At 35.5% G+C, this 25,020-nt stretch overlaps 1 protein-coding gene across 2 annotated transcripts in view; it reads left to right on the top strand.

The window, feature by feature from the left end:
- Positions 1-24,115, top strand: part of grid1 (glutamate receptor, ionotropic, delta 1) — a 482,837-nt gene extending 458,722 nt beyond the window's left edge. The window contains 3 exon segments of one of the 2 annotated variants that reach the window (NM_001103000.1): positions 6,249-6,415; positions 9,828-10,068; positions 23,486-24,115. In NM_001103000.1, the coding sequence (NP_001096470.1) occupies positions 6,249-6,415; positions 9,828-10,068; positions 23,486-23,911 (834 nt within the window). In that variant the 3' untranslated portion in view covers positions 23,912-24,115. 2 annotated transcript variants of the gene reach the window in all.
- The last annotated feature ends 905 nt before the right edge of the window (positions 24,116-25,020 follow it).

The following is a 25,020-nucleotide window of genomic DNA, read 5'->3' as shown; positions in this document are numbered from 1 at the left end:
AATACGAAAAAATCGCAAAATTACCGAAAACGTCGCAAAATGTTCGTTTCCAATCGGAATTTTTCCAATTCGGATTCGAAATCGTGTCTTAGTAAATCAGCCCCCAAGACTTCCTTATACATATTTTAGTAACAGAAAAGCAAAAAAAATAAATAAAAATAATAAAGACAAACTGGAGATAATGGCATTGAATCATCCTATTTGGGCTTTTGGCACACTTCTTTGCTAACTGAATAGAGATGTAGCGAACTGTTCGCCGGAGAACTAATTCGCACGAAAATCGGGTGTTCGCAAGTTCGCAAGTTCGCGAACTTTTAGCAAAGTTCGCAATTTTGGGTTCGCCTTAGCTGGAGCCAAATTTTGACCTCTCACCCCAGAGCCAGCAGATACATGGCAGCCAATCAGGCAGCTCTCCCTCCTGGACCACCCCCGGACCACTCCCTTCCATATATAAACCGAAGCCCAGCAGCCATTTTACATTCTGCCTGTGTGTGCTTGATGAGTTAGCATAGGGAGAGAGCTGTGCAGGGGTTTGAGGGACAGTTTAGGTAGCTTTGCTGACTAGTAATCTACTTTCTACTGCTCTGTATGTAGCTGCTGTGGGCAGCTGTCCTGCTGATCATCTTTTGTAACCCAATAGTCCTTGTAAGGACTGCTTTTATTTTCTGATTACTGTTACTCTTCTTTTCATTGTGTACTGCAGCTCCGTCTGTGTGTGTTTGCTACTGTAATTTATAGAGCCCAGTGCTATTAGTCTAGGTGTGTTGGGGACTGGTGTGCTGCTCCTAGTAGTTCACCCCCAGCACCAACCAGAAATTTAAGTTACTGTTCTTTAATGTGTCCAGTGCTGTTTGTTGTCGCTGAGCGATGTTTTTCCACCAGCAATAATATATTCCGTATCCACTACTGCGACGTTTTGTCTTTGGGTGTGAAACGGCTGTAACCTTTACACGACTTGATTGGCATGTAGACGCCGGACATTTTAAAGCAGTTTATTACACAAGTTTAGAAATGTAGTGTGATTTCTGCCCTTTACAGCACAAAACGTAACGCTGTGTCAACAACGTATTTTTCAGAGACATTTTTGCCCTTGATCCCCCTCCTGCATGCCACTGTCCAGGTCGTGGCACCCTTTAAACAACTTTAAAATCTTTTTTAAACTTTTTTTGTGAGGTTCGCTACATCTCTATAACTGAACTGCAAGATCATCATTCTGCTAAGCGCAAAAGTTTACATTTTTCTTTTGTTTTTTACAAAAGAAAAAAATGTAAAATTTCAATTTGTATGCCTGTTGCAGTTGTGAAAAGTTGCTAGTAGCAAAACAATTACTCTCCTAGACAGAAAGAGTTACTTAATAGACAATCAATTCCCCTTCACCACAGTTACAAATTTTGGATTAGGTATATTTTGCCTCTACATTCTTAAACTAGTTTGTTGTTTTTGGAACTCTGAAAGTCAAAGAATTTTAATGCTGGCAAATTTTTTGCCCTTCTGTTTTTTATTTCATACCTAAACAAGGTTACACACTCATTACACAATACCATAGCACTGAAAATCAACTAATCACCATGTTGCAATATTCATAATTCTTTTGATGCAGGAGTATTGTACAGAGCTTCAATATTTAAGAAACTTACACCTAATCCTCATCGGTAGTGAGGAGTGAAATTTTTCATCAGGCATGGATTTGCAGTGAATTTCCACATTTTGCCATTGGCAGATTGTTTCACGCACGTCATAAAAAAATTATGTGCAATCAAATTTTATGCCCATGTACATACCATTATTGTGTATGCAAAAAAGACTTCTCCAGTGTTTATGAGCCATGCTTGTGCAATAAATGTTGCTGGCATGATGAATATTGGAAGTATTGCATTAACCCAATAAAGTCTTTATTAATTTTGTGAGAATTCAGAGTGCATACATTTGTCCACAGTTGGTAATAAATTATGAGGTGGCTACCCTTATCTGGTGATTAGTGATGAGCGAATATGTCCCATTTCACTGAAAAATTTGCGTAACATTGAAAAGATTCACAGAGTGGTAAAAGATTCACAAAACGCGGAAATTGGTGCACGTCAAAAAAGAATTGTTGCGCTCCTCAAAAAAAAGTTGCACACAAAAAAAATGTTGCACATGTCATCAAACAAAATGACATGCTTAAAAAAAATTGATGTTCGTCAATCTCAGAGTTTTGCGAATTTTTCGCCACTTTGCAAATCTTTTTAATGGTACACAAATAAAATACACCTCATCACCATAATTGGCGTTTCCCAATTATATCTTGGCTTTTTTCACATGTAGAATCAATGTCATTTATTTTATGTCGACTTTTACACGTTATGGCAAAGCCATCCTAAATTATCTCCATGCAGTCTGTTTTGCCAGGAAAAAAAAACAGCAGCAGATGTCATTAATCCACCCTTTGCCTTCCACATGTGCTACTTCCTTGACCTCTGGAGAGACAGCTGGATTCACTACCGTGCATTATTAATGGAAAATAAAAGTGTTTGGAATTTCTAGCCTGAGAATATGTGGCATAGTTGAAGGAGCTTCTATAACAGTGTAGGGCAATGTATATGCTATGGCAGAGCTAAAAATGCCTGATATGGAATAGTTTTGCAATTTCCCCCAAATTTCACAAACTTATTCAGAGCAAAACACTTCATGTAAAAGCATCACATATCAGTCAATTCAGAAAAATGGCACATTGTTTATTTAATATATTTAGTAAGCTGTTAGATGTTCACAGTTGCACAGTTTGCACCTTGTCAGGCGCAGCCACAGGTGGGTGGCTGGCAGGTAGGAGCTTATATGCCGTGTAATATGGGTACAGGGGGTACTGCGCTTGTGGATAGCCAGGAAACAAGTTATGTTGCTGAAACATGATTTAATAATGAAAATGGAGTAATAAGAAATATGAAAGTCCTTACAACAGGCCAGTGGTTAGAGGCAGGCAGAAGACAAAACAAATCCGTAAAACAGGCAGAGGGTCAGGACTGGCAGCAAACAAGGAGGGTCCGGAATAACAGGCAGTGGTCAGGGGCAGGCTGAAGGCAGGGAGAGTCCAATAATCAGGCCGAGGTCAAAACCGGGAGATCAAACAGAGGTCAGGAACAGGAGTCGTAGAACAGGGTAAGGTAACGGAATCAGGCAGGTATGGAGGCAGGAGTCAGGTAGGAACAGGGACTAGAACAAGCAGGTAAGGTCGCTGGAACGTAAAGGCTCAATGATCAAGCAACCAGGGGTTGCTTGTGACAGGCTTATAAAGCCCGTTAATTGACTGATTGGAACCACCTGGGCTAATTAAGGGAGGAGAAGGAGAACATAAACACAGAAGCAAAGAAGAGGGGTTAACAGAATGTTCCGGGCTGGATGCCCAAGGTCTCCAGTGGCTCTGTGAGGTAATGCAGAACCTGCCTAACATAGAATCCAGAGTTCTGGTACAAGCAGGTCCTGACACACCTTCATTCGTAAATGCACTATTAAGATGTACCTAACCATACTGGATTTAAGTAAATCCTTAACTCGGCATGGAACCATGCATTTATACCTGGAGATTCACTTTTGTTACTCATACTATTGTGAAACCTTAAAACTTTTGTTTGGGACTGTCACCCATTCATAGAAAGCTGTATACTAAAAGTAATTTTCAATGTAATCATGCTACTCAAATTCCATATGCATTATAAAGGCATTTAGAAATCCCAGCTGTCAATCATATATTTACTGCCCTGCCCCTATGACTTAGAGCTGGGGGCAGAGACTTACTTTCTCTTTCCATAGAGCATTCGCATCCACCCTCCCTACTCATCAACTAATTGTGTAGCCAGTGCATTGTCATGTGTAGCAGGTCCCCCATTTTGGCACATACGATTTTGGCATGATTCCAAGCTTGCCTTAGTAGTGTTCACAAAATGGTAACTGTCTGCTTGCTGGGATTGTGAATTCCAAGACTGAAGGACATAAATAATTTATATAGTATAAGTTTATTTTGCTTAACAAACACAATACAAAACAATTTGGAATTATTTCCTAGGGTGACAGGTCCCCTTCAAAGATGTTTTTATATTGTGACTCTTTTAATCAATAACAGAAGCACTAAGCAAAAATACTATTTCCCAGTAGTGTTGACCTTTTGTGCATGTAAATGTAAAGCTATTAAAAGCAAGAAGATGAATTGTATTGATATTAAAATCAACGAGGCACTATTTTTGCAACTTTTTAAAGTTCCTTTGTTTCAAAATTTGTGACTTTGACAGCATTAAAAAGGACTTTCTCAAGCAATTTTTAATGAGTGCAAAAACTGATAATATTCAGCTATAGACTTATGTTGAATTACAATTACATGTTTTAACCTTGGTCTATTTAGTAGCATTCAGAATTGTTTTAACTGGAGAAAATGTAGCCTGTACGAATACATAAAAGTAATATAAGACTTTTGTAAACCAGACCAATTTTCTCTGCACTATATAGTACATATATACCATTCAATTATGGGAATGCCATAAATCTCAAAAGCTTTTCCTTAAGACTAATAACTATTATTAATAATTATTAATATTCTGTATTTATTAATTTTAGGCACAAAAATGCAGACTCTAACCATTAGTCACCTGCAACAGGACCATTCAACGAAAACATGATCCAATTAAATGCCATATAAGTTAGTTAATACTTAAATTATACTTAATATATTACATTATTATGTACTTATATTAGGTTATACTTACTTTAGTAATTTTATTTTGTACTTAGGTTATACTTAAAGGGGTGGTTTACCTTTAGGTTAACTTTTAGTATGTAAAAGAAAGGCCAATTCTAAGCATGGGTTCAATTGATCAATTGGTATTATTTATAGTTTTTGAATTATTTGACTTCTTCTTCTGACCCCATCAGTCAGAAAACTATTGCTTTGTAAAACTACAGTTTATACTTATATTGGTAGTTTAGTTATTCTATTTCTGTGCACCACATGAGTTCATATTAGCTTTGCCTATGCAACTTTGGTGTGGAAGAGTGATGTTAAAGTGGTGAATTAAAATTAAAATTAAATTGCATTAAAGGAACAGTAACACTAAAAAATGAAAGAGCTTTAAAGTAATAAAAATATAATGCACTGTTGCCCTGCGCTGGTAAAACTGGTGTGTTTGCTACAGTAACACTACTATAATTTATATAATAAGCTGCTGTGTAGCCACGGGAGCAGCCATAGCAGATAACAGATAAGCTCTGTAGAATACAATAGTGTTTTATCTGTTATCTGCTATGTGCCTGTGCCTTTTCTCCTTTGAATGGCTGCCTCCATGGCTACATAGCAGCTTATTTATATAAATTATAGTAGACTTTCTGAAGTAAACACACAACTTTTTAATTGCTATTGGAAACATTTAGGCTTTCTTTGTATAACACCTTCTGAGTAGGTCATGATTATGCTAAAATTATTGGGAAAACACACTGCATTGTGTGTAAAAAGCATGGTAAAATTGCACTTTGAGTATTGTACAATATGCTTGTTTTGGCTTGGAAATGAGCAATGTAGTGATATAGATCTTCTAATTTCAGACCATGCACAGTACGTAAATAAAAGAGCATATTATGATAATTAGTGACTCCATGACCAACACAAAAAATACAGGGAAAAGTGGACAGCCCTGTCTAGTGTCACTAATTAGAAGGCATGTTGGCATATCATTTCTTCACACATGCAAGCAATGATAGAGATATAGAGAATATTAACCAATTTGACAAATTTGCCCCAGTCCAAATCTGTACTAATTGTTATATCATATTTTTTAATTATAAAGAATAAGTGTAATGCTGTATTTTTTTAATTTGCTTATGATGGATTATGTGGAAAACATACACAAGCTCTGTAAATAAAAGTTGATTTGCATTAAATTATTAGTTTGTTACTTTTACTTGTGTTTAGAATAATTGTTCCTTTTTTACTTATGTTTAGAATAAGTAGTTATGTGCTAAACAAAAACTTGGTATAAAGCCAATATAACTATTAAAGGTTTTTATGGCATATGATCTTTAGGATTTTGATATAAACATTATTTTCAAATGTTTTCATTTATGTTTTGCCAAAGAATGTGTAGGTGTGTGAAAACAAAGTAGTACATGTTTTTTGAACATTTATAATTTCTTAATGTTAGTCATTGTTTTTTAAGTAATTTCTGTGTGCGAAAAGTATATTGCACAGCGGAAGTTCATTATGTTCATAATTCTTTGCTTTCTTACAGGCAAAACGGGGAAACTATGCTTTCTTGTGGGATGTAACAGTAGTGGAATATGCAGCTCTCACAGATGATGAATGTTCAGTGGCTGTTACTGGGAATACTATTAGTAGTAAAGGCTATGGTATAGCTCTTCAACATGGCAGCCCTTATAGAGACATTTTTTCACAAAGGTAAGAAAAAAGTTTGCAAGGTTAGGGTTCTGCTTATTTTAATAAATGCAACATTCATAACTAAATTGAAGTTAATAGTGAGCTTAGAAACATACAATTTGCACTATTTTCTCAGCCAGTGACTAGAGATGCATATACTGAATTCTAAATTGACCGCTACTGTTTTTTTATATGACAGTTTATGACATATGTGCAAGTGCACTTTTACAGTTTATGGAACTTCCATTTTTTTAAAGAGCTGTAAGTTTTTTCCTTATATATTTTTAAAAATCCAATTCATTCTAGTTTAAAAGCTTAATTCCTCTTGCTTGCCAAAGGATGATATTTCCTTGGTAGGGGTTTTAGATTCTGTAAACTCTTGTCTGTATTTTTCTAATCAAACTCAGCAGTTTGCTTCCAGGTGGAAGATTAAGCTAAGAGAACTGAAAGCGGTTGTTAATGTTAGTTTTTGATTCACTTTATTGAATATGGATTTTAAAACACATGGAAGATGATTGTGGGCTCTCTACTTCCTTTGTCCTCTCTTCAGAACTGGAATTGATGGGAGGACAAAGTAATGGAGGTTGGAGTAAATCAAACCCCTTTTGCCCTTTGGTCAGTGATAAATACCTGTAGATGTAACCAAACTACAGATTCTTTTATCTGGCAAGCCTTGGGGTCCTGGATTCTGTACAGGAAGTTCAATGCATGCTATACTAATGATAATAATGATAAGCAGAGTTTTTTTTTAAAGTAGTTATTCATCCCAAAGTTTAAAATTACAAAACTAAATTCCAAGTGTTTTTACTCTTTCAACATAAAAAGCTATGTAACCTTTATCATTTTTTTTTATACATAACAAGCTAAGACATACTGCATATAAGTTAAAGTTTGCTATGCAATTGTTGCATATTTTAATCATATTATTTCCCTTTGTTTTTGCCTTAGTTTATTTTATGCCTTAAACTAAAATTACATTTACAGTTACTGTATATAAAATGCTGACTAATAACTGTCTACATTCTTAAGCATTCATCTAAAATTTAAAATGTGTTAGACGATTTAGAAGAATGATGCTTTGGTCTCGGGGGGACCTTTGGTTCTTATAATGCCTCAACCTAACTTACTGTAATAACTGAATGTGACCAACTATTTTAAAGAAGGGTATTTTTCAACTGAATATTAGATTAATAAGAAACTTGTTACTGTTTATTTAACCATAACATTTTGTTGAAATCTATTGTATTCTGTTGTATTGTAATGAATTGTGTAGCCTGTGTGGTTTTATATAAAAACTAAATTTTATAAATGTTATAAAGTTGATTTGCTTTCAGTCCTAACAGTAATGAGCAGGGTACTGATGTGCAGAACATGCCAACCAACTTTAGTGAAATAACTAGTAGATGATAAAACATTCCATCAGTAGTGATGAGCGAAATTTTTCCGCAGGCATGGATTTGTGGCGAATTTCCACATTTCGCCATTGGCAGATTGTTTCATGAAACGAGTGCAAAAAACTGAACAGAAAAATTTGCTGCATTACAAAAAAAGTTGCACATCAAAAAAAAATTTGCCGCTTGCATTTTTTTGGTGCACACGTGCAAGTGTTTTTTGCCATTTTGTTAATCTTTTCAAAGTGAAGCGAAATGGGACAGATTTGCTCATCACTATCCATCAGACACTAACGTTTTTAATCCTTTATGCATCATGCCAATTAAACCTTAAAAGCAAATGATTCTATCAGAATAAAATTAATCACATGCACATTATGCTACAGTGGTTTCCCCAATAATTCTGTTTATTGCAAGTCCTTATCATTTACAATCAACCAGCACCAGATTAATATGTTTACTTACATAGAGTGATCAGTATACTGATTTTATGTTCATATTGTACATTGTCAAGCCAGTATCTTGTCACTTAACATCTGGAGGCAATGTTATCTCAATTTAGAAATATATTAAAGATGAATTACTAAATTTACAGACAAAGTGAAAGAAAACAAGACAGCAAAACACTAAGGGGGAGATTCACTAAGACCCGAATGCTCGGAGCATTCATACAAACGCTCCGAGCGAATTCTCGCGTGACTTTTTCGTGCGACCGCACAATTTTTTGGTGTGCCCGTGCGAAAAATTTGGAAAGGCTCTGCCGCTGTTTACAATGGTCAGTGCAAAAATTTCGTGACTTTCGGATCGCCAATACAATATTATCGTGTGTAATACGATTTTTTCGGAAGCATTTTTGGGATATTTGCGATCTTCAGAAATTTTAGTTTCCAATCCAAATTTTTCCCATTCGTGATTTAATTCGTGGATTAGTAAATTTCACATGGTCAGTACTACAGAGGCAGCCACGGTTATCTTTGATTCTGACTTGTAATGATGAGATACTTCCATTTTAACCTACAGTATAAGCTCAACAATCTAATGCTAAACTCTGTGGTTGGTCTATTGATCCTGAAGTAATACTTAGGGGCTGATTTACTTACCCACGAACGGGTCGAATGGAGTCCGATTGCGTTTTTTTCGTAATGATCGGTATTTTGCGATTTTTTCGGATTCTTTACGAATTTTTCGTTACCAATACGATTTTTGCGTAAAAACGCGAGTTTTCCTATCCATTACGAAAGTTGCGTAAAAAGTTGCGCATTTTTCGTAGCGTTAAAACTTACGCGAAAAGTTGCGCATTTTTCGCGTAAGTTTTAACGCTACGAAAAATGCGCAACTTTTTACGCAACTTTCGTAATGGATACGAAAAACTCGCGTTTTTACGCAAAAATCGTATTGGTAACGAAAAATTCGTACAGAATCCGAAAAAATCCCAAAATATACGAAAAAATCGCAAAATGTTCGTTTTCAAGTCGGAACTTTTCCAATTCGGGTCGGATTCGTGGGTTAGTAAATCAGCCCCTTAGATTAGGTCGTTCATGATAACACAAATTTGATAACTGACAATGCAATGTACAGTTAGAATAAAATATAAGTATGGCTATATCAATATGTACTCTAGAATAGTAAGACATGATTTTTTTGCAATCTCTGAACCTATATTATCGAAAATGGCAATTCTGAATAAATTTTTTTCTAAAATAGCAAACTAGTATTAAACTATGGAACATTATTTACACATTTTACTTATATGAAGAATTGTGCTAATATATAGTAATTCAACTTTCAAGGTTTAAATGACATCATCATCATACTAATTTATAAACGAAATTGCAGTTGCCTGTAGCAACCATTCAGTAATTAATAACAATATCTTAGAAAGTAAAGTGAAACCCTAATAGTTTTCTGCTATAACTGCAACTGCACATTTTTAGTTTAGCATTTCTGTTAGTAAATCAGCCCTGCATAGACTGGATCAATCCTTGTTTTAAATCTTTGTAATGTGTGTATTTTGTGTAAAAAATGTATTTCTTTATTTGAAGGATCCTTGAATTCCAGGACAGTGGTCGTCTAGATGTCTTAAAAGAAAAGTGGTGGCCACGGACAGGAAGATGTGATCTAAATAGCCACAATAATGCACAAAATGATGGCAAGGCTTTGAAACTACACAGTTTTGCTGGAGTATTCTGCATCCTGGCAATAGGCCTGCTGCTTGCTTGTCTTGTTGCGGCATTGGAATTATGGTGGAACAGCAATCGGTGTCGGCAGGATTCGCCAAAAGAGGTCCATAACTACTATTCTTATTATATAAAAGGTACCTTAGGGACATGCATCATTGGCGACAGTAACCCAGTCAATAGATTTAGTTATGCAATGACAACCTACAGCACAATTTATCCTCACAGTAATATGTATGTAGGCACCAATAATGCATATCCCTACTATCAATCAATAAGGACAAACTCTTCAGTGGTTCCAGCATCTGAAATCTATAAGGAGATTTATGCTACCGTCACATCTTTACTATGATAAAACTGTTTCTATAAAGCTGTGTACATATTTATGGAGTAAAAAAAGTTGTCCTTTTTTAGAAAGCTCCCATGTAGTCCCTATGCATAAATTAAAGGTTTCCATAGCAGCTGAAGAAATCTTTATGCACCCCCTATTACAAATTATTAATTTGCGTATTAAGGTCTGTAATTTACTTTACACCAGACTAACATTAAAGTTTTTCTGGTTTGAAAAGTGTTCTACTGATTTACACTGTGTACCATGGCATTAAAACTGAAATGTAAATTTTATTCTACACAGCTTTTACACAGTTTTATAAATATACCCCTTAACCTTTACTGCTTTGTTGCAGTCAATTTTTCAAATGAATACTAATAAGAAATTATGAATTGAGAAATATATAGTTACCCAAGCTGGTCTAGTTGTTATTTTATATTATGCATATTCATTTGCACAGTATCTAATGTCATTAAAGCTAACAACAACAATTGCTTAAAAAGAATGCAGCCACTTACAAGTCTCTTGTTTAAATATATACAGTAATTGAGACTCCAGAGGTTTAAGTATTATAAAAGTGAAAAAATACACAAAAAAACAAATTGTAAGCATAGGGATACAATGCTGAATGTTGTCATGCATAAAGCAAACATCCATTTCCATCAATTGAACTTCTTAACAAGCTAACCTTTTTAGAAAAAATTTATTTTGTTCAGCAGATGTTTCTAAACAAAACACTAATATTCAGCTGAAGAAAGTATTTTAGGAACATATTCTTGTACATGTTAAATGCTATGGTAGAAGCAGTCTTTTCAAGAAGAGTCTTTTCGTGTTAAGCTAAATATTCCCTTTGTAAACACAAGATTATATATATAATCGTATATAGTATATATATATATATATATATATTATATATATATAGATATAGATACAGGTTGTCAGCAAGCTGCACACCATGAGAAGAGATGATACCCAGGTGCCAGTGCAGTAAGTGTAGATATACAGAGTTGGAAATGACAGCACACATGGGTTTTTCACAAAGGAGTCTTGTAGTTTTAAAGATGTAAGGCTTTATTCAGTCCGACGTTTCAGCTCCTAACTGGAGCTTTCATCATATACTGTATATATATATATATATATATATATATATACACACACAATTTTTTGTGGTAACATAGGTTATTTATATAAAGGTGTGATACAGGTCATAGATCCAATTACAGTTAAGTGGTTCAAAAATGAATGACATGGTTTAATGGTAAACCTAGAGTACAAATGTGCAGTTAGCTGTAATCATATTGCTGTTAATAGTTTTGTTGCTATGAAAGATAAAAGTACATTAGGTTTTCAAGTAATAAGAAAACCTGCCCTTCGTAAATCTAATGATATATTTAATTGAGTGGTTCCAGGCCCTGTTTCTTTTATTGTTTAAGTAATAAAAGAAAAAAAAGAAGGGTAGCACCTTTTGAGTGTCAAATTTTGGTTTTACGTTGATTGAAAACTATGATTACACCCTTCTAGGGTTCACTGACAGCACTAAGTACAAAAATTTGTTCAGAATTTCACTAGAGAAACTTCATTCAGTAACTGCTTGAGTCAGCCTGTGCTTGTCTATACTTCAATCTTGCAATAATATGCAAGTTGTGTCTGCATTGCATAACAGGGCGCAAGAAGTAAGTCACAGAGTGCCCTGGCACAAGGGAACTTAATGTTATGCCTGTTTATTAGTGATGAGCGAATTTTTTTTGGCAGGCATGGATTCGCAGTTATCCGCATTTCGCCATTGCCTAATTTTTTCATGAAGAGTTTGTGGTGACATCAAAAAATGTTGCGGTCACATCAAAAAAAGTTGTGCGCATCAAAAAAGACACGTTTCATGAATTTTCAGTGAACCAAAGTGGGGTAGATTCACTCTTCACTACTATTTCTGTCTATTTAAGCGGTTGGTAATTTCAGGGATGTCTTTGCATATTACAACTATTGATGCTTCTACTTACACTAGGTAAATTGTTTACAGACTTTTATAGATCCCACACACAATTGGGTTTGAAAAAAATTTAAGAACACTAGACCTGTCAACTAGACCCATCAAATGATCATTTGAAATTCAGACTTGACAATATTAAAAAAATAGACAGAATACCAAAATTATACATTCAATAATTATTTTGGTGAAAATCTTATGTATGTAATAGTATGGCATCCAGAATGCTCGTGACATGGGGTTTTCCTGATATGGGGTCTTTCTGTAATTTGGATCACCATACCTTATGTCTACTAAAAAATAATTTAAACATGAAATAAACCCAATAGGATTGTTTGGCCTCCAAAAAGGATTCATTGTATCTTAGCTGGTATAAAGTACAAGGTACAGTTTTATTACTACAGAGAACAAAGAAATAGTTTTTAAAAATGTAAATTATTTGCTTTTAATGGAGTCTGTGCGAAACAGCGTTTCTGTAATTTGGAGCTTTCTGGATAAAGGGATTCCAGATAACTAATGGAAATTAATGGAAATGTGTTTGGGTTAGATTACACTTGCAGCATCCCATAACTTTTTATAGCCCTCAGAGATTGCACAGACTGAACTTCCATATACAAACTTAAAGAGACATTATATGTGAGTAATCAAATCAACTGATTTAGCAAGTCTAAGTTAGATTAAAGTCTATGATGAAAAATGGACTAAAGGATGGCAAAAATACAATGTACAAATATAAGTCTCTGTTTAAATTTTATTTTTTTTTTTAAAGTTTGTAAAAATTAAGAACTTCAAAGAACTTCTGAATATGGTTAAACATGTTTCCTCAACAGGAAACAGAATTTAAAATATACCTAACATATATGTTATTTTTTGCCCAAGGACCTGTATTTGCATTTATCAGTGTTAAACCTAATTTGCCAGTTTGCCAATTTATTTGTGAAGTGGAAACATCATACAAAGAGCCTAGAGTGTTGCATAATGTAGTGTCAGCAGCAAAAACAGACATAGTACTTACAATTAGAGCTTTATGGTAATATATGTACAAATTAATAAGCAAATGGCCAATGACAGATGGACTTCTGGTCCAACTAAAAATGTTCCAGTTATCAACACTCTTTCAATATATATACAAGTTTGTTTGTTTGTGGGCCCCCCAGTTTACAGGAGTAAAATGAGGGCTAAAGGCATAAGAGTCTAGCAGGATGTAAGTATGTATTTTCATATTTATATAGCACCAACTTATGTATGCAGCACCGTACAACAGAACAATATATTAATATAACAAATTGCTCAATATTATAATAATAAAAAACAAAAAAATACAAAGTACGGTTAAATTAAAGATTAAGTGCTGAGTGTTAAAGAGACAAGAAGAAGAAGGTCCCATAGATCAGAGACTGTAATTTAATAGGACATGGCAAGATAGGCAAGAGAGTTAATAGTAAAATACTGTATTATGTATACTTAGGGGCAGATTTATTAATGTAGGATTGGTCCGAATCTGACTTTTTCGTAATGAGCGTATTTTCCAAGACATTTTCATACCGACTTTTTCGTACTTTGCGACAAAATTTGTGCAACAAAATTGTATTGTCGTGCTGAGTACAAAAGTTTTGGATTCATTAAAGCTTCAGTATCGTGACTTTCCTTGGGCCAGGTTGGAGCTGCAGAGTGCCATTGAGTACTATGGGAGGCTTACAAAATCATGCACTGAAGGTTCAAAGTCAGAAAGGTTTTCCCGCTGTTTACGATAGTTGGGATACGAAAATTTTGTGACTTTCGGATCGCCAATACAATATTATCGTGACTAATATGATTTTTTCGTAAACTTTTTCGTGATATTTGAAATTATCAATTATCAATATATCGTAACCAATCCGAATTTTTCCCTTTTCGGTACTTTAATGAATCTGCCCCTAAATAATAAATAGACAGTGGCTGGAGAAAGTATTGAAATCATCATAGTAATAAAAATTCTTTAGAAAATTAAATTTTTCCAAATTATTTAAAGAAGATAAAACATATTTGCCTTTGTTGCCCTTTTAACTCAGAATTGCCCCTTAAAACAGATAGTAGGGAATGTGTTTTTGGAGGAGAACCGCTCAGTTTAGTCTTAATATACATAGTTAAGGACCCATATGCCTGTACCTCCAGAATTTCATAAAAATACAGGTATAGGACCCGTTATCTGAATTATTTGATTAAAATGGAGTCTATGGGTGATGGCCTTTCCATAATTTGGAGATTTCTGGATAACGGGTTTCCAGATAATAGATCTTATACCTGTACAACATTATTAAACCAAGAACAGCTTGTGCAGTAATCCCAGTAAAACCATGCAGTAATCATTCTTTTACTATACTTTAAGAATAAAAGCACTATGGAGGTACTGGTGTGCACATCAGTAATTTCTGATAATGTTTTATTCAGTTACTGAATATATTTTATCTGAGGCTTTTAAAGAGCACCTGGGTAATTAGTTTATGCTAAGTAAAACATGCATAAAAACATAAATTACAATGTTTGCTGCCCAGTATTTATGCCCACCACTTTCTTTTATGTGACCCTCCCCATGGGCATCTTATGTGTTACCCCATTACTTTTGCTCCTCCAGTAATTAGTACAGAAATTTTGCCCATGCCATGTAAGGGGTAAACTTGGAAAGTCCATTGGATCCAAATACAGTACATGCCACTTACTTGCATGATATTTATTAGGTACTACTAGAAAGGGGGCCTTTTGATGCAAGGATGAGATACAAAAGTAGCTCTGCACTTATAGCCCAGGATAAGTGTTAAACAAAGAGAACCCTTGCTCAAAAGACTGATGTCTTCTGCTTGTGCAAGATGTGCAAAGTCAGCACATAGTGCAATTGCAATAAAAAAAGGTTTGGGTGCAAGCACTATGTAAATGTTTAATGGGCAAGTCATAAATAACCCCTTAAATTATTAGTGGCTCTCATTTTTTATGCTGTCAATGACACTTATTTAAAATTAATAGCTCCACTGACCCTATAATGTTCTATGACTATGGGGTTATAATTGGCAAAAGCTTATACAAATTGCACTAGAACAATAAAATTACACTAGAACATCTGGATGCCAGCTTTCTTTCCAGCTGGCACATGTAGTAGCCATTACAACTCACAGTCATCTTTAATGATTACTGACTATATATTTTGCTCTCATATGTTCAGCTGGACAATGAATAACAAATGGTGCTTATGATTTAGCAAAGTCAGCATGGAACTATTTGAAGAGTTTTCTATTCTGTAATTCCAGGGAAATTTACTAGTCTATTATAATATGACATGCTTATCTGTTAATGTAAAACTGAAGATTCTCAGCATTTTAGAATGTATGTCATTGTAGGGTTGTAGAACTATGAATTAGCATTTTTCATCTGCAGCCACCTTTTCTGCGATCATATCATCCTAAGATATAATTTATTCACAGGATCCAGCTACATAGCATATGAGCCACAAAATAGTCCATGAAAAATAAAATAGATTTTTTTATGTTCCATAACATGATTTGATGGCAATAAATTATGGTTTTATTTTCTGAAATCCTAGACTATGACACTATGGGGCCGATTTACTAATCCACTAACGGATCGAAAGCGTCCGAATGCGTTTTTTTTTCGTAATGATCGGTATTTTGCAATTTTTTCGTCGCCGTCGCGACTTTTTCATAGCCATTACGACTTGTCGTAACAATTCACGAAAAAGTCGTGATGGTGAGGAAAAATCACAAAAATACGAAAAAGTCGCAAAATGTTCATTTCCAATCCGATTTTTTCTCATTCAGGATTCGGATTCGTGGATTAGTAAATCAGCCCCTATGGGTTGTTAAAATATTCTACATTTTCCACCTTTAATATTTAGAGATGTAGCGAACTGTTCGCCGGCGAACTAATTCGCGCGAACATCAGGTGTCCGCAAGTCCGCGAATTCGCGAACTTTTCGTGATGTTCGCAATTTGGGTTCGCCGGCACCGAAAAAATCGCAAAACTTACGATAACGTTACGAATGCTCCGAAAAAGTCGCAAAACTTACGATAACGTTACGAATGCTCCGAAAAAGTCGCAAAACTTACGATAACGTTACGAATGCTCCGAAAAAGTCGCAAAACTTACGATAACGTTACGAATGCTCCGAAAAAGTCGCAAAACTTACGATAACGGTACGACTGCTCCGAAAAAGTCGCAAAACTTACGATAACTTTACGAAAGCGCCGGAAATTACGAAAAAATCGCAAAATTACCGATCATTTCGAAAAACGGCGTGTGTCAATTTTTCAGAGATGTTTTTGCCCTTGATCCCCCTCCTGCATGCCACTGTCCAGGTCGTGGCACCCTTTAAACAACTTTAAAATCAGTTTTCTGGCCAGAAATGGCTTTTCTAGGTTTTAAAGTTCGCTTTCCCATTGAAGTCTATGGGGTTCGCAAAGTTCGCGAATATTCGCAATTTTCGGCGGAAGTTCGCGAACAGGTTCGCGAACTTTTTTTTTGAGGTTCGCTACATCCCTATTAATATTTATATTTGACCATAAAGTCCTTGTTACATATAAAGTAGAGGTAGAATTTTATGGGTTTTTTTTCTTAAAGCTGAGAAATGTCAAGAATAAGCCTTTTTATCAATATTAATTATATCTGTCTGTTGATCTGTCCTACCAGTATAATTGCCATTGACTATTCTTGCACCCAAAGTCATTGGCATTATATGGTTTAATGAACAAGGATTACACAAGAAAGCAATATTAAAGGAATACTGTCATGGGAAAACAGTGAGCTTCTCCAGCAGAATCCTGCATTAATCTGTTTTTCAAAAATACAAACAAATTTTTTATATTTAATTTTGAAATTTCACATCGGGCTAGCCATGTTCTTCATTTCCCAGGGTGCCATAGCCACAGCACAGTGACCTGTGCCCTGATAAACTTCAGTCACACTTTACTGCTGAGCTGCATGTTGGAGTGATATCACCCCCCCTCCCAGCAGCCGATCAGCAGAACAGTGGGATGGTAGCAAGATAGCAGCTCCCAGTAGATATCAGAATAGCAATAAGCAATAAGAAGTCCGGCTTGCAATTCCAGTTACATGGGAGAAGGGAAACAATAACTTATCTGAAAGTAGTTCTAATGTGTAGTGCTAGCTTTTTCTGAAAGCTCAGACTCAGGCACAATGCACTGAGGTGGCTGCCTACAAACCAATATTATAACTAAAAAAATGCACTTGTTTGCTATGTAAACAGTGTAATTTAGAAATAAAAGGTATACCATAAAAGCCTACATGGGTAGGCTTATTTACCCATCTATGCAACCTAAATGAGAGCCTCTTTTACTTACAGTATGTCGTGGTTTTATCATTTATAAACTGGGGTAACAAGAAAATGCCATTGGACGAGGACAATATTGTGCAGTGTGTGCAAATGTTCAAGCTATTTAGTCCACCAATGGTCAGGTGTTAATTTGTGGCTTTCCTTGCAACTCCAGTTACATGGGAGAAGGAGAAATAATAGCTTATCTGAAAGCAGTTCTAATGTGTAGTGCTAGCTTTTATTTTAGCTTTTATTTAAGCTAGCTAATATTTAAGTAAGAATGACAACATTTTCAATTATAGCTAAACAAGAAAAATATTAAAATGTTGTAGAAGCCTTGACATTTAGCCCAAAACTCCATACTTCTTACTTGGGAGGTTGCAGAAGCAGTATGTATACTTGTTTAAAGCAATAAGTGATCAAACCTCCTCAGATGAAGCCTTTCATAAAATATGATATTTTTTTACCAATTGATTTAACATGGCCCAGTCAGTGAACTGAAACTGCAAAGAATGATAGACCCTCTGGAAGCAATCCTATTGACTGTACTTTGCATTCATTGATTGTCCTTTGCTCTCTATTTTAATTTAACGTAATGTATATTTCAGAAAGTTTTTTCTTTTTGTTAAAAGTAAAAAAGTAGAAAAGCTGAGCATTAATTATGCTGCCATGAACATACTCTAAAAGAGCATAACACTGTAAAAAGCATTTTGCTAAAACCTTTCTGTGTTAAATAAGCTTGAAAATTGTTTGCATGGCAACTGATTTCTGGTCTATTTCCAAAATAGCACCCTGAGAGAGCACGGATGACAGATCATGAATTAAATTAACCAATTTGTTTTCCCTTAAAGTCTTATTATTTTAACCACAGAAAGGACTAGGATCTATTCGTAGAGACTAGCATGTGCTACTGATTCTAAGAGAAATGTTTAGCTATATGGCTGTTATTGAAGTTTACTTTGTGGATTTTTAGGATCATCCAGATAATGATTATTTACAAGATGATAAAGGGATCAATGTACTGGATAAGTGTGACTTATTTGGGTAGCCATTTGTAAATATTTTAGGAATGTGGTGGAGAAACTTTAAGTTTTATTGGTGATTCTGTGTGGTGAAGTGTGAAATCACTCCCTGGCTTTAAAGAAATCCTGCACTATACAAATGAGTTTTAACTTTGCTCTCTCAATGGTCTGTAGCTGGCATCTGATCAGTACTTACTCCTTCCTGTGTTTCAAGCACATGTGGGGTGAGAATAACTTACAGGTAGTGATGGGCGAAATAGTTTGCCAGTCATGGATTCATGGCGAAGCTCAATGTTTCGCCATTGGCGGATTTTTTTATGAAACAAACAACAAAATTAGCCACGGAAAAATTTGCTGCCCGTCAAAAAATTGTCATCCACGTCAAAAAATGTGTCGTGTGTCTAAAAACAAGTTGCGCATGTCAAAAGAAATGATGTGCACAACAATTTTGCTGTTTCCCGAATTTTTCATTGTTTCATGAATCTCTTAAAAGTTTCGCAAATTAATAGTTCATTATTAATACTATTAATAAAAATGGGATATATGGTTCTTTGATAATATGCCAAGCCAATTACTTATTTTCTCAGTACAGAAAGTTGAATTTCAGTACATAATGGGTCAGATTTAATTCCATGACAAAACTATTTTATGGTTTATAACGTGAAAACTCATGGATAAGATGCAATTCAATTCCAAAAAAACTTATCTCACTGTTTATCATGTGAAAACTCTATTGATGTCTATGGGAAAAAACTGGAACTGAATTAGGAGAAATGTTTTTTTCTCCTCAAACTGAATCGCAGTTGATTTGATTTGTTGGGTTCCAGAATTTAGATTGCAGGACTATTTCCTAATGTGATAAATGATTATAATTAAAAAAAAACAACTCCATGCATCATGAAAAGAGTGTTTTATTAACAAAATAACCTATACATCTAAAATAGCTGTGCTGGATAGTATAACTACTATACAGAACAGGGGTATATGTTGATTAGTCAACATAATTGTCCAATGAGAAGCACAATTAGAAGCAATCACTCAAACTAAGTTCCAAGAGTTTCATTTGTTCTCTGGTAAGACAGACTGCATATCAAATATGTGACTGAAATAATAACTTCCTCCTAATAACTCTATGCATTAATGTAGGGAGAGGAAGCAGCTGAGCAGCACTTATTACACAAGTGTCAGTTCAGACTTGAGTGTTTGTGTCTCGCTCTGACTGTAGTTGTAGAAGTTGTGGAAGCACAATTTGTTAAGTACTCACCTGGTTACCTGGTCTTGTTTGATTACAAAGAGAGCAATTTGTTGTCACAAACAATACATTATTTAATAGTATTAATAGGCTAATTTTATTGGTGTACCACATAAATCCCACATGAATAGTGATGAATTTTTTCAGCAGTTATTGTCAATTTAGCAAAACTGTGTAAAAAAATTGCTACGACAAAAAATTCAGCAAGAAAAAAAGTCCCTTGACTTTAAAGGAGAAGGAAAGTCTTTTTGGCATTTTACTGCAAATAGATTACCCACATTAGTAGAAGCTAGAATATTTATTCTACAGAAAGCATTATCATACTTGAGAAAGCAGTCCTCCATTTCTTTAAGATTTTAACTTTGTCTCAGTAGCTTCCGTGCTGCAGATCCCACATTCTTATGGGGGGGAAGGGAATTCTTATGAATTCTTTTGGAAGGGGGGAGCAGCTTTTCTGAGTGCTTATGGCTGTATTTGATAAAGCTTTCTTAGTTTTTACCTTTCCTTCTCCTTTAATGTCTTCTGAGTGAGAAAAAAAAGTTGCACGCATGAGATAAACATAAGAAAAACATTTTGTGTGTAAAAAAAATTGTCACCTATTCAATGCATTTTGCAAATTTTTCAGCAGTTTCATGCATTTTTTTGGCAAAGCAAATTGTGACAAATTAGCTCACTACACATGAAGTCTGGAGTACCAAGACCTTTCAGGATTTACTTGCATAATCAACTAAACAATTTAAAAAAATCCTGTTGTTATTGTTGGTGTAATAAGTTGTTAGTGAATGTAACATTATAAGCAACCACCTGTAATCAATGGCATATAGCAGTGCTGTCCAACTGGCGGCCCCCCTCTGTGTGGCCCCCCACCTGTCTGGCTGCTTTGATGGCTTACCTTTGTGTAAGCTTTAAATGGTATCAGTACTGTGATTAACTGCCCCCCCCCTGCATGGTTCTCACCTCAGATTCAGGCTGTAATCAGGCTGTATTGTTTAAATATGTAATCCCCTGTACTGTTCACACCTTTTAATCTCTGCATTGTTCTACCCCCTGCAGTGTTCACACCTCAGGCTCAGGCTGTAATCACACCCATTGTTCCCCTGTTCACACCTCAGGAGCAGTAGAAACCCACAAATAATCCCTGCATACTACAAAAAGAACATATACTGAGGTGGTACTGCAATTAAAAAGTTTTTTAATATATAGTTATTGTGCAGACTGTAGGAGCAGTGCCAGCATTGTGTCACTGTAGGCTGCCTGTGTGTGAGCATAGGGCAAGCAGAGTATGGCACACAGGCAGGGTAGGGAAGGCAGAGTATGGCACACACAGGCAGAGTAGGGCAGGCAGAGTATGGCACACACAGGCAGAGTAGGGCAGGCAGAGTATGGCACACACAGGCAGAGTAGGGCAGGCAGAGTATGGCACACACAGGCAGGGTAGGGAAGGCAGAGTATGGCACACACAGGCAGAGTAGGGCAGGCAGAGTATGGCACACACAGGCCAAGAATGGCACACACAGTGAAAGTATGGCACACGCAGGCAGGGTAGGGAAGGCAGAGTATGGCACACACAAAGGCAGGGTAGGGCAGGCAGAGTATGGCACACAGGCAGGGTAGGGCAGGCAGAGTATGGCAGGTTTTTGCTGTACTACAACCATTAATATGGGTATGGTCATGTGATAACATGGGTGTGGTTTCAAGTGGATGCGGTTTCAAAAAGGGGAGTGGTCAAAACTGGCTTCCATTATCGGCCCTCCACCACGTAGGTCGGAAAAATTCCGGCCCTCGGTACAACAGAAGTTGGACAGCACTGGCATATAGTGATAAGCAGGCAGATTAAAGAGCTTTTAGAGTAGGATCCTATCATGTTTATTATACCACACTAATTTAAAGTTGCATACTGTTGTCCAACAAGACACAGATATCTGACCCACCTATAGGTTAAAGTGACCTTCTTTCAACAAAACTATAGTTGTTTTTTACCATAGTCTTGTTACTATGTAAGGCTCCCATTTTCTATTGAATGCAGTTGTTTAATTATTTAAATTTTTAATTATTTAAATTTTTTAATTGCTTTTAACCTTTTCTTTTTTGTTACCCATTTTCTTTTGGTAAAAATAAAAGTTAAGATTTATTTGAGTGTATCATTTTCATCTCTGCATAATTTATTGTTATTTAGGGACTAATCTGAGCCCTGATATACATGATCTCTGCGCCAACCGTGGGCACGAGTCTTCTGGATTGTATAACATATTGAATTTATACAATTTTGCAGCAGCCAAAATGTTAACCATATAAAAGTATATGCTTGATTTACATTGTGGGCATTCTTCCATATACTTGGTTAAACCTATATACATTGGGGATCAAACTGTTCAGTAGACCCAGTAGATCCACTAGCGTATAAATAACCAAGTTCCAAAATTGTTCTTACTAATGGCTGGAGTGAAAGGTTGACTGCACTATTAAAGAGAGGACAAAAAAATGAAATAGATCTGATATTTGGTTTATTTAATTGTTATTTATAATGTATAATACCACCAATTTGTTAAAAATTAAATGTGTTATTGTCTTTATGTGTAGTTTATGCCCTTAAGAAAGTGTTTTGATTAGACTATAAAACCTGCACACCAACAAGCTGCAAAAGTAATTTAATGCTTCTCAAATGAATTACTTAAAAGTTGAACAAGGAGATCCACATACTGTGTCGGAGTCTGGTTTCACTAAATGTTGTACATTTTGGTCTGTCACTATCCTATAGATTTGTTGGTACAAGTCAGGGGCGCTACTGCCATTAGGCGAGTTGAGAAACTCGCCTCAGGCGGCAGAAGCGCCCCAGTTACCAATGGCGGCAAAAAGCCGCTCCTGGTAACTTTAAGAGCCAAATTTCCGGTTTTTAAACCAGAAATTCGACTCTTCTAGTGCAGAGAGCGCAATTGCACTAGCGATCTCACCGCCCTGGACCCGCTCCTGCGCTCAGAAGGTAAGCGCTGGGGAGCGGGGGGGGGGTGGAATCCAGGAGCCGCCTCAGGCGGCGATATGCCCAGAATCGCCCCTGGTACAAGTACTACAATCAGACACTTGTATACCCAAGTAATTATAGTTCTGATGACCAGAACAAGTAGACTGTCTGATAACTATGCACTGTGCGGTAGGTCCATGATTTGGCCAAGTGTGTGACTTGATTATTTGTGGGGGGGTTTTTCTTTTTGGCATAAGCTTTATTAGGTATGGAGCTAGCATTTTTTTGCCCCCATTTAAATTATGGTTATAAAATAAAATAGTATGAACTGAAATTTTGACTTGTACTGATATTGTAAAACAAAGATGGCATTGATTGCCCCACCCCACTTTTGCTCATATTGTCCACAACTGACATTTATGTTTCAGTATATAATGTAATGAATATTTTATATTACATGATTATAGGAGTTGCCAGCATCTAAATTTGCTTTATTTGTGAAAATGTCAAATGGATTTTATTGCTCTAAAATATACAGATTTGATATATTTACTAATCCAATAATATCATATAAAACACACTATTAAAAAAATTAATAAGACTTTTTATATGTTATCATTTCTGGTTTGATCTTGACTGTATTCTATATCTACAGGATAAAGAAGTCAACTTAGAGCAAGTACACAGACGTTTGAACAGCTTAATTGATGAAGACATGGCTCATAAGCAAATATCAACAGCATCGATTGAAATATCTGCATTAGAGATTGGGGGAATGCCAAGTCAAACCTTGGAACCTCTACGGGAATACCAGAGTACTCAACTTTCAGTCACTACATTTTTACCTGAGCAAACAGGTCACAGTGGTGGAAGGACACTTACATCTATACCAAGTAGTAACTTACCCTTGCCCCTTAGCAGCTCAGCTACGATGCCCTCAATGCAATGTAAACACAGATCACCAAATGGAGGACTATTTCGTCAAAGCCCTGTGAAAACACCAATGCCACTCTCATTTCAGTCCATGCCAGGGGGGCCCATTCCAGAAGCCATTGAGACTTCTCATGGAACATCTATATAATTCAAAAAAATTACCTGCAAAGATTTTTAATACAAAAAAACTCTTACATTTTTCCTGTACATATCTGTAAATAACAAAAATGAAGTGGGTTAAAAAGTGTATTTTGAATATTCCCTTTTTTGAAGTCAGTAAAACAAAGAAAAAAATGTATGAATGGCTTTGTAAATTTTGTTCTTTATGAATAAAATAGCAAATTACTTGTGATCCTTCTGAAGTGCCAAAGAAGACCCATGACTTGGACTGAGGGCAGTCAGTCCTTCAACACCTACCATATTCAAGTTGGGTTCATTTATTGCTTAGACTATCATATTTACTGATGATATGTTATTCACCATGCAGCACTTCATTTGAATTTAGGCAAAAGAAATATCAGTTACCAGCATTAAAAAAATCAGAAAAAGTGCTTGGGTTGATACAACATTTTTAGGTTAAAGCACTGCATTAGGTTAAAGCATTAAATTGCATTTTATGTGTATTGTGCTGTGTGGCCTTTTGATTTGACCTTTAAAATTGGCAGGATATATGATATCTGTAACGTAAGGTTAGAGGTGACCAGAGAAAGCTGTTGCACAAACCATGTAATCATCCTTTTGCAGCAAGTACAGCGAAATGTTGCCAATGATTTAGAAATGGTAAAAAAAAGTTACTAGGCGAGAAAACAAATTCTGAGTTACTGTATCTTTATAGGTTTTTTATATGTTTTGCTTTTTTATTATACAAGCAAAATTATAAACTTATTGGTTTGCTTTCATCTAATTAATTCATCTAATTGAGTACGGTATCTACGCATCCAGAATTAGTTTTTAAATGTTTTTATCTCAATTGAGGAAAAAAAGACAAACATCAGTGTGATGATCAGACATAGAAATATTTGCTTTATGTTATTTTCTATTTTTGAAGATGTTTTGCTGATTAACCTGTCTGAAAGATATGATATTCATGTTTTTTGCCAGAAAGAGAAACATGCAAATCTACTGTTTACTTTTGTATCCAGTCCAACTCATAGGGATGGCTATCTGTTTTATGTAGCACAAAATATAAAGCTGCCCTAAGATCCATCTGCACTGCAGCAGTAGTTAAGTGTTCTCAGTTTGCCAATCTTAAATTAA

Source organism: Xenopus tropicalis, chromosome 7, assembly GCF_000004195.4.
Source record: "Xenopus tropicalis strain Nigerian chromosome 7, UCB_Xtro_10.0, whole genome shotgun sequence".
In the NCBI taxonomy this organism is placed as follows: domain Eukaryota; kingdom Metazoa; phylum Chordata; class Amphibia; order Anura; family Pipidae; genus Xenopus; species Xenopus tropicalis.
Note: the sequence above shows the minus strand (reverse complement) of the source record. Positions and strands in the feature narration are given on the sequence as shown.